Source organism: Equus asinus, chromosome 12 (genome assembly GCF_041296235.1).
Source record: "Equus asinus isolate D_3611 breed Donkey chromosome 12, EquAss-T2T_v2, whole genome shotgun sequence".
Taxonomy (NCBI): domain Eukaryota; kingdom Metazoa; phylum Chordata; class Mammalia; order Perissodactyla; family Equidae; genus Equus; species Equus asinus.
The window spans coordinates 13363512-13379845 of NC_091801.1; the positions used below are offsets into that span (position 1 = coordinate 13363512).

Sequence of the window (16334 nt, forward strand, 5' to 3'; positions counted from 1 at the left end):
CTTGCCTTCTCTGAAGCACATTTTGGGTTTCTACCTGAATCTGTGTCTCCTAAATTGCAATTGAAATTGCCCAAATAAATATTTGCTGTTTAAATTGTAGTGGATTTTTCCTCAGTCAACAGTACTGCCAGCTGGAATAGCCAAGTCCCCGTCTGATCACTGTATGGAAATTCCTCTCTCTTGACATGTGAGTGCCCATCTATGCTCACAGGGCTTCCGATCAGCTTTTTCATCCTCACTCATAAATATAAATGGACAGCCCAGGACAACCAGGCATTTGAGGCAAACCACTAAGAAAGAAAGAGAGAAACCAAAATTAAACAGAAACAAGCAATATAACAAAGCAAAACAATAAACAATGCCAGGATCAGAAGAGATGAAAAGATACTGATCATGAAATAAGAACAAGATGTCCTAAAAAAGAACATTTGGAGAATTAAAAGCTCTTGGAAATGAAAAAGTTTGATAGTAGATATATAAATGTTATGAAAATTTGGAAATAAAGTTTCATGACATTTTCCCCAGAAAGTAAACAAAAAAATTAAAGATATAGAAATTAGGAGACAGGGGCCGGCCCCGTGGCCAAGTGGTTTAGTTTGTGCTCTCTGCTTTGGCAGCCAGGGTTTCGCCGGTTCGGATCCTGGGCGCAGACATGGCACCATTAGTCAGGCCACGTTGAACCGGCGTACCACATGCTGCAACTAGAAGGACCCACAGCTAAAAAAAAATATACAACTATATACTGGGGGGATTTGGGAAGAAAAAGCAGAAAAAAAGAAAAGAAGATTGGCAACAGTTGTTAGCTCAGGTGCCAATCTTTAAAAAAATAAAAAAAGAAGTTAGGAGACGAAAATGAAACTAGACTGGGGCTGGCCCAGTGGTGTAGCGGTTAAGTTTGCGAGCTCTGCTTCGGTGGCCTAGGGTTTGCAGCTTTGGATCCCAGGTGTGGACCCACCACCGCTGGTCTGGCCACACTATGGTGACATCCCACACAAAATAGAGGAAGACTGGCACAGATGTTGTTAGCTCAGCAACAATCTTCCTTAAGCAAAAAGAGGAAGATTGGCAACAGATGTTTGCTCAGAGCCAATCTTCCTCACACAAAAAAGAGGATCATTCAAAGAGATCCAACATCTGGATAATGGGAGTTCCAGAAGGAGAGTACCAAGAAACTAGGAGGGAGAATTTTAGCAAAGAACTAATACAATGATATTTTTCAGAACTTAGCACACGGATTTCTGAAGTCACTGAGTGCTTGGCTCAATAGTTACAAAAAAAAAAGAAGATATATCAAAGCACATGAAATTCTAGATCATTGGATATATAGAAGAAGCTAAAAGCTTGGAGAGAGAAAAAGTAGGTCACGTGCAAAGGATCAGTAATCAGGATGGTGACAGACTACCTAAAGCAACATGTGACACTAAGGACAACAGAGTAACGCCTTTGAAATTCTGAAAAAAAACGTTTTCCAAACTAAAATTCTATATCTAATCAAATTATTAATCCAATGTGGGGATAGAATAAGGATATTTTCAGACATTCAAGATATAAAAATTGTCCACTCTGTGCATCATTTCTTGGGAAGGTTCAGGAGTAGATGCTCTAGGTAAACGAGAGTGTAAACCATGAAAGAAGATCCAGGAAATAGGGAATCCAGCCCAAGAGACAGACGATCGGGATGCCCAGAGCGAACGAGAAGGGAAATGTAGGCTTGACCGCTGGGCAGCAGGCCTGGAGAGCAACCAAAACATGGGAGCAGAGGAGGGATGTCACGAAGAAAACAATGACATCAATAGAATGTCTGACATTTTTTCAATGTATTCAGAGATTTTCAATGTGGTCAGAGAATTTAGAGATGAATAAGTGAGAAATAAAAGATGAATAAAAGCATTATTTACAGTTCAGGTGTAAATAACAGTTAGAGTTATAATAGTGCAAACACTGAATGCTCATTTAACCAAAAACTGATACAAATATGCTGGAACAACTAGGGAGGAGAAGCGTATGCATGGGTGCCCTGTGTGTGTTTGGGGGGGGAGGGGAGCAGGCAGGAGACCTAAAACCTCATCCTATGGGGGGGGGGGGGCAATAATACAGTCCCTCAAACTGGAAAATAACAAACAGCAGTATGAGCATATTTTTAATAAATATGAAAATCAGTACGTGAGAAAAAAGCTGAAAGAGTTGAGGAAGGTCACCCCTAGGGAGCCCTGAAGGATGGTGGAAGAGAAGAGTGTTTCCTTTTTTTTTTTTTTAAGATTTTATTTTTTTCCCTTTTTTCTACCCAAAGCCCCCCAGTACATAGTTGTGTATTCTTCGTTGTGGGTCCTTCTAGTTGTGGCATGTGGGACGCTGCCTCAGTGTGGCTTGATGAGCAGTGCCATGTCCACGCCCAGGATTTGAACCAACGAAACCCTGGGCCGCCTGCAGCAGAGCGCGTGAACTTAACCACTCGGCCACGGGGCCAGCCCCCAAGAGTGTTGCCATTTTAAGCCATGTAGAACTATTTTACTTTTAAAACTATGAACATTTTGTATTACTTTCATAAAGAAGGTGTAGTATATACATATACAATAGAATGCTACTCAGCCTTAGAAAAAGATGAAATCTTGTCATTTGCAACAACATGGATGGCCCAATAATGGAGAGCATTATGCTAAATGAAATAAGTCAGACAGAGAAAGCCAAATACTGTATGATTTCACTCATAAGTGAAAGATAAACTCACAGATACAGAAAAGAGATTGGTGGTTATGAGATGGGGAGGTGGGTGGGGGAAGGGCAGAGGATTGAAGGGGCACATATGTATGGTGACAGATGGCAACTAGACTTGGTGGTGAATACCACGTAGACTATACAGAATTCGAAATATAATGATGTACATCTGAAATATAAAAATAACAAGCTTGATTCCTCATCTATGACATGTAATTAATAATACCATTCTGCCTCAGGGTTTTACAAGAATTAAATGAGATAATCCATGCAAATCAAAGCACTTACAAATTTAGAAAGACGAAGACAGACATGAGCTCCTCAAGGACTCAAGTGGGAAGGGAAAACACTCTTCAAATAATTCTCTCTTGTAAATAATGTAAGAACACTGGAAAATTATTAGTCTTTTCCTCTGAGAGCTGTATATCTTACAAACCATCATATTTCCTGTGTCAAATGGTCTTCTATTTTTGTTCTTTCAACACGGTATAGATTTAAATGGAGACTTACTTTAATGTTAAAGCATTTTGACTTATGAAGGTGTGTGTGGGGAGGTGGGGCTAAGTTTCAAAAAACAGCCCCTTCTGTGCCAGTTATCAATTTATTGGCTCTCAGCTCCAAATCCCTTTCTTTGCCCTGCTTTGTGATAATGGGGCTGGACTCTAAACATCTCTTGCATGATAACAATTAAGTTTTATAAGGCCTCGGCGTAACTGCGGCGTGAGAGCGACAGGAAGACCATTCCCTTCCAGTTCTGGCCCTCCATCATCATTACCCAGCCTGGGAGCGACCTGGATGAGTTCCAGCTGCGCCTTCTAGCCACCTCCCCACGCTCTCCACACCATCCAGGAATGGGGGGCTGCTGTTCCAGACCAGCACCGCCTGCACCCTCTGGCCAGTCTCCTCACCAGCAGGCTGTGTTCCACCATTTGGCAGAGGAAAGCGGGGCTGTTTCACAGTCCTTAGTTCCTTTATTGTCCTCTCTTCCTCAGCAAATGGGGAAGAATGCAAAGGCCGTACCCAGATTGAGGTGCGGTATAATTAAACATGGACGCCAACAGACTATATTCTTAGAGGAAGACTGAACCGCAAGAGAATCCCACACTCTCTCCCTTCTCCCTAAAGGACTGCGGGAGCATTGCTTTGGGCCTAACTCTAAGAGGTTGTCGCCAGTCAGCCATCCTGTGGATTTGCAGCCCAAATTCTCATCACCAGGCTGGTCTTTAGAAACCCCAAGCTGTTAGTTTGAAAGTGGTTCCAAACTTGGAAACTTCCAAACCTAGAAGAATAAAAGAGAGAATTAAAAGAAGCTCCTAGATTTGGAAGTAACTTAACCGCCTAGAACATATTTTAAAGGAAGAAAACAAAAATCTAGAATTCAAAGTCAAGGGTCAGCAAATTACAGCCTGCAGGCTAAATCTTGCCCCCTGTTTTTGTAAATGTAGTTTTACTGGAACACAGCCACACTAGCTCATTTACGTGTTTATGTCTGTGGCTAATTCCAAGGAGAGCTCATAGACACCTTGAGGCCCACAAAACCTGGAATATTTCATTTGGCCCTTTACAGAGTTTGTCAACCCCCTGACTTAGACCATTGACATTTAATATAATTAATGACATGGTTGGATTCAGGTGTACCATTTTTGTTTTCTGTTTCTCCCTGTGGTTTTGTTTTTGCTTCCCATTTTCCCTCCTTTTGCTTTCTTTTGAACTATTTGATTAATTTTTAATATTCCATTTGAATTTACCTATTGGCTGTATATCAGTATTATTTTAAATGGTTGCTCTAGGGGTTATAATATTATACCTAACTTTTCAATTTAAGAGTTAATGTTATTTCTCATATTACACTTTATGTAAATTGGAAAAGCCTTGCAGCCATAACCTGGAAACAGCTCTGAGACCGAATATAAAAAGGGACAATGGGCAAAAAATATGACAACAAACTCTGACCCACGTCTGCAGCAAAGTCTGGGATGCCAAACCACAACTCTTCAGCAAGCCACCCAGAATGGTCAGGACTTGGTTGACGACTGCCAACATCTGTATTTTTTGTCCCCATCTCCAACTCAGGACCAATCAGAGAAAGCCAAATATGTCCCCCCAGACAATCATGTAAGATGCTGCTGCTAGTTGGCCAGCCTCCGGCTTCCTTATGCCAACAACCTCCAATCCGAGCCTGCCTGAAGCCTTCGCTGTGTTTTTCACTCTGAAGCTTTCCCACTGTAAACCTCTGCCTGCCCGAGTCCCTGCCAGACGCAGGTGATGGTGGCCGACTCTCTTGCTGCGGCAAGCTCTGAATAAGCAGCCTATTTGTTCTCAGTTTTGAGTGTGGTCTTCATTTATTTCCACAACTCAAATCCTCAGCAGCATAATGGATAAGTAATTGTGATATAGTTATATAGCCTATTATTGTGGAAATGTACATGAGTCAGAGCTTGAATATGTTGAGTGAAAGAAAAAATGGCAAAGAATGCATAGAATACTTAATTTCCTTAAATGCCTCAAGAAGAAAAACAAAACAAAAGATAGTCTCCTGGCCTTAGCAGATCAGCTGTGAGTTGGGGCCCTCCCTCAATGCTTAGCCAGGCCGCTCACAACTCTGCCTTAGCCTTCACCTCCTGCATACGTGAAGCCCAAAGATCATTCAGAGGCAGAGGCCTAGGGTCCACCCAGGTCTTTTCTGAGACTGTGTCCAGTCCTGGGCACATGCATGGCCTTCTGGATCCTGTGGTTTACTCCAGTCTTTCAAAGCCTTTACTCTCCATGTATCTTCCTCCCCAGGCTTTTCAAAAAGGTCTGTCTGTTGTTCGCTCTGTCTGCTGTTGCTGACCCCAGGAAGCTGTAGGTAATGTTTTAAAACCCTGAGAGTTCAGAGGGGGCAAAACAAAGGCAAACCTCTGAATTGAACCCCAGGGAACTTCCAAACAGGTTAAAACACAATCACAATTCTGTGAGAATAAGAATTGCCCACTCTTGCTCCATCGATGCACTAAGAATGCATACCACTGTCCCCACAAATGGGGTAAGCAAAAACACCAAAATCCTTTTACCAGAACTTAGTAGCCTCTTTATTAAGCACTCCCAGTTGTTTTAAGTTTTTATTAGATTGCAGAGTTTCAAAAAGTTGATTCTAAGTTTTTGCCAGCTTAATAGTTGCTTCAGTAGAAGGAAGAATCTTTGGAGCTCCCTACTCTGCCATTTTCGGTGATGTCCCTCTCTATGTAACATTTTTAAATGATTAAATTTTTAAAATGGAGGACAGATCAGTGGTTGCCAAGGGTTGGAGGAACGACACAAGAGGGAGGTGAGTGGCAATAGGAGGAATCCTCATTGTGTTGAAGCTGTTCACTATCTTGCATGTGGTGGTGGATACATGAACCTACACAGGTGATAAATTGTTTAGAACTAAACACACACCACACACACAGTACAAGTAGAAGTAAAACTGGGGAAATCTGAATAAGGTTGGTGGATCGTATCAATATCAATATCCTGATGGTGATATACTTTAGTTTTACAAATTAATATTGGGGGAAGCTGGAATAAGTGTACAAGGGACCTCTATTATTTCTCACTGCACATGAATCTACAATTATGTCAAAAACTTCAATTAAAAAAAGTAATTCAGAAGATTCAGATTTAAGAAGAAGTTTTAGGAATACATCAGAGAATTTATTTTGCTTTTTCTTCTAATGTATACACAAATTATATGATAAAAATCTACATTTAAATAAATCTAAGGCAGCTCTTGTAATAAGTAAAATAAAATTATAAATAAGAAAGCACCATACTATAGTATAATCTTTTTTAGTGGCACATAAAGTAACTGAGCATCTTACAGTTAATGGCAACTTAGACTTGATGATTTCTCATATTTGGAAGGAGGAGGTCGACTTACAGGTCCACTGAGGCTGTGCTGCCAGCTTTGACAATAACCATCACGATGCCTGCAATAAACAGTGACAGTAACTAGTGGTGTGACAGGATAGACTGAGTCAGGAAGCAGACAGCAATTACCAGCATTTCTGTTTATTATATGTATACGACAACACATTCAGGAACAATGTGAAAGTAATGTATAAAAACTTTAATAAGAAATGAAATACAGATGACAAAATACTACTTTACTTTTTATGCAATTCAGTATTTTCGCTCGCTTGTTAAATAAAGCACATGTAACTTGACATGCTAAATAATTCTATCAGTTTTTGACTAAATACTCTAAAGAATAAAGATGTTGGTGAAAACTCAAAATTGTCTAGTAAGGTGTGTATGACTTTGCTTAATTAGTATTCATCATAGATGTCAAAATGATCATGATTAATACCAATTTAAGCATTTACAGAATATCATTTAGGCCCAATATTGAGAGAATAAATAAAAATATCAGAGAAATTGATATTTATGGCACTAGGCTATAAAGAAGCTTTATTTAAATCCATCTTTGTTAAGGTTTTAACACTGGAACAAAAGTCAAATGTACCTAAATGAGACATGAAGGTATTTTCTTGGTAAAAGTACAAATTTTGTCCTACAGTATTACTAGTTTAAAGTTTCTTCCTTTATATGAAACTACTGAAAGGAAAATTTAACTATGTTATAATTCACAGATTACTTTGTACATTTATCATTCTATAAACAAATGTCTCAGTAATTCATATATTAAGGCCATAAATCAAGTCATCACCTGTCGAAGGCCTATTATTATTCACTGATTTAGAAACTTCACTTCTATGTGTGTGTTACCGAGTTGAAGCCAACCTAGAGACAAAGGTTAGGAGAAATATATTTTTTCTCTTACCACATTTTCACTTTTTTATTGGAACAGGATTTGGGGATAGGGGTATTGAAAGCACCAGGGTTCAACAAATTTATATTTCATCCAAGTTAAAAGATGCTTAAAGAAAAGAAAAATGGCATATAATCTTACTCTTATAGCACAAATCCTCATGTTAATGAAATGACTGTGTCATGGAAAAATATTGTAATGCTTTAAACAAAAATTTTAAGGTACACCAGTGACCACCAAGTTTAAAAAAAAATGCAGTGATCAAAATATTTAACTGTCCTTTTATCAAGCTTTTACAAACACACTCAGTCTTCACTGTCTGAGCATATCAGTTTCAGCTTCTTCATAGTCCTCCATCTGTCTTTTAACATGACGCTCGTCCGGTTGTTGAATTTATAATGTAAGAGTATTTTAGACCAGTTTCCCTCGCCATATTTCCTCACACCAGACCTCAGATTCTTGTCTTCTTCCCAAAGCCATGCCTTTTGATAAAAAGTAGGACAGTTATTCACAGAAACAATTCTTTCTTTTTTTTAATTGAGGTATAATCAACATATTGTATTAGTTTCAGGTATACTACATAAATGATTTGATATTTGTATATATTACAAAATGATCACCACAGTAAGTCTACTTAACATCCATCAAAAGTAGATAAAAAGTAGAACAGGTATTCACAGAAACAACTCTTTAAAGAACATATCTACTATAAATGCAATTGGTTTTTGTCAAAATAATGTTATAGTTTCTTAACATTGGAGCTGCAAGAATTTCTGAATACACTTCTTAGATTTCTGCAGGTCTCCTGTTTACCATGATAAGATTTTTAAGGGTCCTCACTATCACTGTTCCTCTCACATGAATAACTATGGCTCAGCTGCCCAAGATCAGACGGCTACAAAATGACAGAGCTAATCACCAAGCCAATTTGTCTGACTGTAAGTCCACACTGTCTCTTAAGATGCTTTTCTATAATTGTTAATAGATTAGTATTTATTAATTCTACATATTTTCTAAATAGAACTTATGAATATTAATTTAATACTTCATTAATGAACTCAGTGAAAACCTTGTTCTGTCTATGTTAGGCAAAGTATAGACACACATAAAACTCCAATCTTCTCTAAAATACGTTTTTGAAAACACAACTAACACAAACTAATTAAAAATACACTATTTAGTTTTTGGAGAAAATGACTGAAAATTTTTAAAAATCAAATTCAGTATCATACATCGAAACAATTACTGATACTTGGCATTTGCTACAGGAGACCAATCTGCTGACACGCGGAAGGAGCAACAAGAACAGCTGAGTGATTATTTTCTGTGTCTAGACTATGACTGATTTCCCCAGCTGACTTCCACATTTTCTTTATAAATCCATTCATCACCAGTCACAAAAAGACAAATACCGTATGATTTCACATTTATGAGGTACCTAGAGTAGTCAAACTCATAGAAACAGAAAGTAGAAGAGTGGTTACCAGGGGACGGGGAGGGGAAATGAGAACCCGTTTAATGGGTAGAGTGTTTCAGCTTCACAAGATGAAAAGGTCCCATAGATTGGCTGCTCAACAATGTGAATGGACTTAATGCCACTGAATCGTACACTTCACAAAGATTAAGATGATAAATTTTATGTTCTGTGTGTTTTATTACAAGAATTAAATTTTTTTTAAAAAATGAGCAAAGGACTTGAACAGACATTTCTCCAAAGAAGTTATACAAATGGCCAATAAACACATGAAAAGGTGCTCAACATCATGAATCATTAGGGAAATGCAAATCAGAACCACAAGAACATACACCTCACATCCACTAGGATGTCTACTGTCAAAAAAACAGAATAATAAGTGTTGGTGAGGATGTGGAGAAACTGGAACTCTTATGTACTGTTGGTGGGAATGAAAAATTATGTGGCCACTATGGATAATAGCATGGTGGTTCCTCAAAATACTAAAAATAAAATTACCATGTGATTCAGCAATTGTACTTGTGGGTATATACCCAAAAGGATTGAAAGCAGGGACTTGAAGAAAAATTTGTATACTCAAGTTGATAGCAATATTATTCACAATAGCCAAAAGGTGGAAGGAACCCAAGTGTCCACTGATGGATGATCAATGGATAAACAAAATGTGGTATATAAACACAATGAGATATTATGCAGCCTTAAAAAGGAAGGACATTCCCACGCATACTACAACATGAATGAACCCTGAGGATATTATGCTAAATGAAATAAGCCAGACACAAAAGAACAAATATTACATGACTCCACTTAAATAACTAAAATAGTCAAATCCAGAGATAGAAAGTAGAATGATGGTTGCCAGAGGCTTGGGGGAGGGGCAAATGGGGAGTTACTGTTTAAGAGTAGAGTTTTAGTTCTGCAAGATGAAAAGAGGTCTGTCAATGGTTGGTGGTAATGTTAGCACAACAATATGAATGTTTAACGCCACTGAACTATATATACACTTTAAAATACTTAAGACGGTAAATTTTGTTATGTGTATGTTGCTACAATTAAAGGAAAAAAATCCAGCTCATTTGTCTGATGCCGTATTAAAAAGAACTCAAGGTGTCTTGAAGACAAACATGAGATGAAAACTATCTTGTGTGTGGCTCAGTGCCACGAAACTGGCAGTGACCATAATTAACCCCTTGTAGAGGTCTGTCTGAGCTGCCCTCTGTCAGCAACAGTGCTGCCTACAAGTGCACGGCTGCACAATCCACAGACAGAGACTGCCTCCGCCTGCGCTGACGGGCCCAGCCCACTCCCTCGCCAGTCACCACTAGTACAAAGCGCACTGGTTGTCACTATGTGACATAAAACCAAAAGAGATGTAAATTTTGCATGTGTAGGGTAAGGAGTTTAAAGGGATAGACCAACTGATTAAAAGTACTTCAGCAGGGGCCGGCCTGTGGCCGAGTGGTTAGGTTCACACGCTCTGCTTTAGCGGTCCAGGGTTTCACCTGTTCCAATCCTGGGTGCGGACATGGCACCACTCATCAGGCCACGCTGAGGTTGCGTCCCACATGCCACAACTAGAAGGACCCACAACTAAAAATACACAACTATGTACCGGGGGGCTTTGGAGAGAAAAAGGAAAAAAAATAAATCTTTAAAAAAAAAAAAGTACTTCAGCAGTGGGTTATTAACCTTTGGGGTCACATAAATCTTTGAGAATGTGATGAAAGCTATGGATCCACTTCATAGAGAAGTGAAGATGAATACAATTTTACACGAAATTTCTGGGGCCACTTAGACGCCTCTTAAAAAAACCTATTGATTTTATGGTCCCCAAGTTAAGAATTTTTGTTGTGTAAGAAGTTGCCACATATTCATTCAACTTTAAAAAGTAGTCTTTGGTTTATGCAAATTTCATATACACAGCACTGTTTTCTTGTTTTAATCTGAGCAATATTACTTTTAACAGAAAGCACAGATGATACAATACAAAAGCCCATTTCTCTCAATAAATAACTAATATTCTCTGCTTGAATCCTATTTAGGTTCCTGGGTGCAATGAGTTTAAGCAGTACTTGCCAGTGAATCACAAACCGCAGGGTTGGCAGGCTACTGCCAGAATCCAGCCCCAGACTGTACAGCCCAGGAGCCAACAATGGTTTTTACATTTTAAAAACTTCTTTTTAAAAAAGAAAAAGAGAAGAAGATATGACAGAAATGTATATGGCCCATGAAGCCTAAAATATTCACTGCCTGGCCTTTTACAGAAAAAGGTGGCCAACCTCTGACCTAGAAGCAAGTTATAATTTTGTCAGTAGGTTAACTGAAAACCACAGCATTTAACATTATTTTTTTCTTCTATTGAAAAAGATAATCTTTAACTTGATAAATTGTTACCATGTAATTATGCCCTATTTTGTTTGATCTGAATGTTTTTACAGTCTTTGCTTAATTTCATCTATGATTTAAAGGTGCAAGAGTCTTCAAAAACATCATATGGAATAAGTGATCAGATAGCAAATAACTACAATCTTTAGAGGTCAGAGTTTAAAGAGGCCAACTCCTACTTTCTATAGATGGAGTTGAATGAGTGACACAACTGGCTTGTCAGTGTCAGGTCAGAAAGAAAACACAGGGCAGTACTAATTTCATAAGTCTGCTCTGTGACTTATAACTCTTCATTTCTTCATTTTATACGTTTGACTTATTGTACTAGATTCCATTCATGACACATCATTAACAAAGAGTTTTAAGAGGATATGTTTCAGGACACAAACAAAAATTGTGTCCTGTGTGCTATTCTTTTGTTTTTTGCTTTTCCTGAAAAATTAAAAATAAAATCAATAAAAAATCATTAACAATCCTAGCCATAACCATAACCCAAAAAGATACAAAGAGCACATAACAAATTAAAATGCACTTTTTTTCTTTCTTAAGGCTAAAAAGTTTGTATGACTTATATTTGAAAATTGTATATCATTTCTAATGCCTTTTAGAGGCAAAACAATGCTTTATAATGCCTTGAAAATGATACCATGTATAATAAAAAAATACTGTTATAGTAATGCCCATTATATACCATCTATGGAAAAAAAGTCTTGGTTGTTGAAAGGTTCTTCTTGATTAGAATAAATTTACAAAAGGAAGGCTTTTTTTAACTTGTCATGAGCAAGCAGAAATACCTTTGTCTGTTTAACAAACAGAGGAAGGAGGAAGTGTCCAGTCAGTCACAGGCTACTGCAAAAAAACTTTTAAGAACTAAAATCTCAACACAAAATAAGATAAAATTTGTTGCTCCTCTGAAATAAGTTGTCCCACCAAAAAGCCAACAGTGGAAAGCCAAAATAAACCCAGACAGTTGCGATATCCACAGAATTAATTCCTGGCATAGTAAACAGTGACAGGCAATATCACCTATATTCTATTCTTTAAATTATGTAGTCGATTTCCCACATTTTGTTTCAAATACAAAAAAAGAGAGAGAGGAACTGTTTCCTTGATATATATCTACAGACAGCAACTACAATCCCATTTTGAATTGTTGCCAGAAGAACTACAGGGGAAGATTAATTAAAAGTATGAGGCAGTGACTTCTAGTTTTTGGACTACCACATAAAGAGCTTGGAAATATCACTCTAGTCCTCACTACAAGAAAAAAGCTGAACAAACTGAAAGTCAACAACTCTTCTTAGATCCACCAGAGAATTACTGTCACAGGGCAAACTGCTGCCTTGGAAATGAGAAAGACAGCAAGGTGGACACAGAGAATCACAGGTTCTGGGAGCAGAAGCTCACATCTGGAGCCAGGACTGGGAGGAACACTTAACTGTGACGGACGGATTGATGGAGGCTCACTATGGATAAGCTTGAGTTAAAGAACTCCAGGGGAAAAAAAATATATATATATAAAAAGACCCACAACTAGAAGGACCTGCAACTAAGACATACAACTGTGGACATGGTTTAGGGAGATAAAGCAGAAAAAGAAAGAAAAAAAGAAAGAAAGAAAGAACTCCAGGGGCCCAGCCTCAGTGGGGCCCACAAACTTTTGTGAGTTTGACCTCAAAAAGCACCATCAGGTTCTCAGGGTGAAGATGGGAGAAAATCCCGTCCTGTTTCTAGCAGGGGGATAGGAAAAGTAGCCATTTTGAAATGCATCCAGAGCATTCTGTTCTCATTAACAAACGCCTGCCCTCAAGAGAAACTAATTTTGCCAGTGTCTAACTGACCTGTGGAAACATCCCACTCCAGCCCCCTCTAGCCCCCCTGTCCCACCAAATAGGGGGAATCAAAGCTGAGAAGCAAGTATGAAGGTCTTAGCCCAGGACATAGGTTCACTAAGAGAATGAGAGAACCACAGAACTACAGCCTGCTTCCTCTCCCCCTCCCCCATCTTACCACCATGTTATTTGGGCTCCTATATAACAATTGCCTCAGATCAAAGAGCTGCCTCAGACTCTTACTAAGAAGGAGTCTCTAGGGAAACCCAAAGACAACAAGGTTAGACAAAAACAAGGAAATTTTAGCTTCTGACACCTACAGCTACTGCAACAGTAAACAAAGCCTAACTCCTAGCAGACAGACATAAAACTTCACACTAAAGGCCAAATTTCCCTCACTTCCTTTTACCTGACGCATCATGTCTGGCTATTAACAAAAACTATAAGGTACACTACTAAAAGGCAAAAACACAATCTAAAGGGACAAAGCAGCAACAGGCTCAGCTATGGTGGAGATTTTGGAATTATCAGACCAGGAATTTAAAATAACTATGATTAATATGCCAAGGGCTTTAATGGAAAAAGGAGACAATATGTAAAAACAGGCTGGTAAATGTAAGCAGAGATGTAAACCTTAAGAATCAAAAGAAAATGCTAGAAATCAACAAGACAGTAACAGAAAGAAGAATGCCTTTGATGGTTCATCAGCAGACTAGACATAGATAAAAAAAGAAATCAGTGAGCTTTAAGATATGTTAACAGAAACTTCCCAAACTGAAAAGCAAAGACAAAAAAGAATTATAAAAAGAGAAAAGAATAGCCAAGAACTGTGGAACAAGTACAAAAGGTGTAACATACATGTAATGGGACACCAGAAAAAGAAAAAGAGAAGGAATAGAAGAAAGATTTGAAGTAATAGTGGCTGAGAATTTTCCAAAATTAATGACAGACACCAAAACAGATACAGGAAGCTCAGAACACAAAATAGTATAAATCCCAAAGAATTACACTTTGACATATCACATTCAAAGTGCAAAACATCAAAGATAAAAAATGAGTATGACTTTTGGTTGCATACAGTGGTATACAGTCAGCATTTACTCATTCTCCTTTGAGAATTCACCCAACAGTAACAAGGAAAAAGGGGCCAGCCCCATAGCCAAGTGGTTAAGTTCACGTGCTCCACTTCAGGGGCCCAGGGTTCACAGGTTTGGATCCTGGGTGAGGACATGGCACTGCTCATCAAGCCATGCTGAGGTGGCGTCCCACATAGCAGAGCCAGAAGGACCTACAACTAGAATATACAACTATGTACTGGGGGGCTCTGGGGAGAAGAAGAAGAAAAAAAAAAGAAGATTGGCAACAGATGTTAGCTCAGGTGTCAATCTTTTAAAAAGAAAAGAAAGAAAGGAAGAAGGAAAGAAATAAAATCCCAAACTCTGATAAAATTAGGAGACCCTATGTTGTGAATGCAATATAGGTAGAAGGGGTACATCATTGGTGGAAATTGACAAAACATACGTGAAGAAGCAGGGCACAACCATTCTTCCTACAGATCTCAGAAAGCCTGTGGTGTGCACTTTTCCAAAGTAAGGAACACATCCTGAGGTGTACACTCTAAGTCCCTGGTATGCAACAGCAGGAGCCTCCCTCAACCTGCAATAGTTTCAAAAAGTAGAGGTGGTGGGGCCAAATAAGGAATTGCACAGATACGCAATGTTTGCAGGAGGCAAATCATAAGTAGGAGTTGCTTGCTATGTTCACTGGGGGAGAAGGCAAGGCCAAAATAAGCTTGAGTCATAGGAGATATCCCTAGTAGCCTGGAACTTGACTCCAGCCCAAAACCTCAACATGAACCATAAGTAAATAGTGTATCAAGAAAAAAATTCACCTTAAATAAAGGAGAGTAAGAAAACTAAGCATAGGATCACCTTCCACTTCCAGCCATGATAAAACAAGAACTAGATTTATTTACCTGCTGTAAACAACTAGAAAACCAGATAAAATACAGGAAACAATGATTTCAGAAAATGGACAGGTGGCACAGGACTATAACATCACTAAGAGGGGAAACAAATGAAGTGAGTCCTAGAATTGAGCCATCTTAACTTTCTGAATAGAAAAATTCCATCTCAAATGACATGTTCCTTTTTTTTTCTGGAGGAAGATTAGCCCTGAGCTAACATCCACTGCCAATCCTCCTCTTTTTGCTGAGGAAGCTCGGTCCTGAGCTAACATCCCTGCCCATCCTCCTTTATTTTATATGTGGGATGCCTGCCACAGCATGGCTTGATAAGTGGTGTGTAGGTCCATGCCCAGGCTGCTGAAGCAGAGCACTCCAACTTAACCACTATGCCAGCGGGACTGCCCGCCTTTTTTTTTCTTTTTTTTTTAGCACAGAAGAACTGAATTTAAATTGGATCTCTATTAGGAAGATATAAATATAGAAGCTTATAATGTGGATTTAAGTCTCACCTTACATCTGATGAACTGACTTTATGATAGTATCAAAATAATTGTAAATAAACGTCATCATCAACATCCAGTTTAAGACTATTTTTAAAAGGCGGGTGCAGTATTTTCTTGGAAGTTTGAATAGGCAAATTGGTTAATTAATCTAAAATGGCAAAATCAAAGATGGCAAAGAGGAAACATTTTATACTCAGATTTTTTAGGGTTGATGTGAAATAATCATAATTATTCAAGTTATCACTTTAATGTCCATTACGTATTATTTAAATAATTAACAAACACCTGTTTTTTTCTCGACCGATGTTTTTCCGGAGTTATCGGCTCACTGTTCACAACACGTATTTTCTGGCTTTCAGTTGTTCGTGTACTGTTTTTCTTCCTTCTTCCACCTAAAAGGAGAAACACTGTCATCAAAGATTATTTTACATTAAAAGAAAAAGAAGAATTACATTTTTAAAGGTTACCATAAAATTACTATTTATTTTTTAGCTACTTTAAAGGAAAAGAACTTTATCTGCTTAATTTTTTCCCCTTTGAATCTGGAAGAACATGGGACAGTGCAAAGATCCATCTTTGAAAATCAGAGCGGGTGTTTTTGAATCTTGATTCTTTTATATGTTTTTAAGCAAGTCATCTCACCTCCCAGAGCCTGCCTTTTCATCAT

General features: G+C 38.3%; 1 protein-coding gene across 4 annotated transcripts in view; it reads right to left on the reverse strand.

Annotated features, from left to right (window-relative positions):
• Nucleotides 1-6731: 6731 nt before the first annotated feature.
• TERF1 (telomeric repeat binding factor 1) overlaps nucleotides 6732-16334 on the reverse strand; it is a 36323-nt gene continuing 26720 nt past the window's right edge. For 2 of the 4 annotated variants that reach the window (XM_014853774.3, XM_014853773.3), the window contains 2 exons: nucleotides 15953-16059; nucleotides 6732-7989 (listed from right to left, as the gene is read on the reverse strand). In XM_014853774.3, coding sequence (XP_014709260.1) covers nucleotides 7813-7989; nucleotides 15953-16059 — 284 coding nt within the window. In that variant the 3' untranslated portion in view covers nucleotides 6732-7812. Of the gene's footprint in view, nucleotides 7990-15952; nucleotides 16075-16334 lie in introns of all 4 variants that reach the window. The other 2 variants (XM_070481080.1, XM_070481079.1) reach the window with 1 other exon arrangement.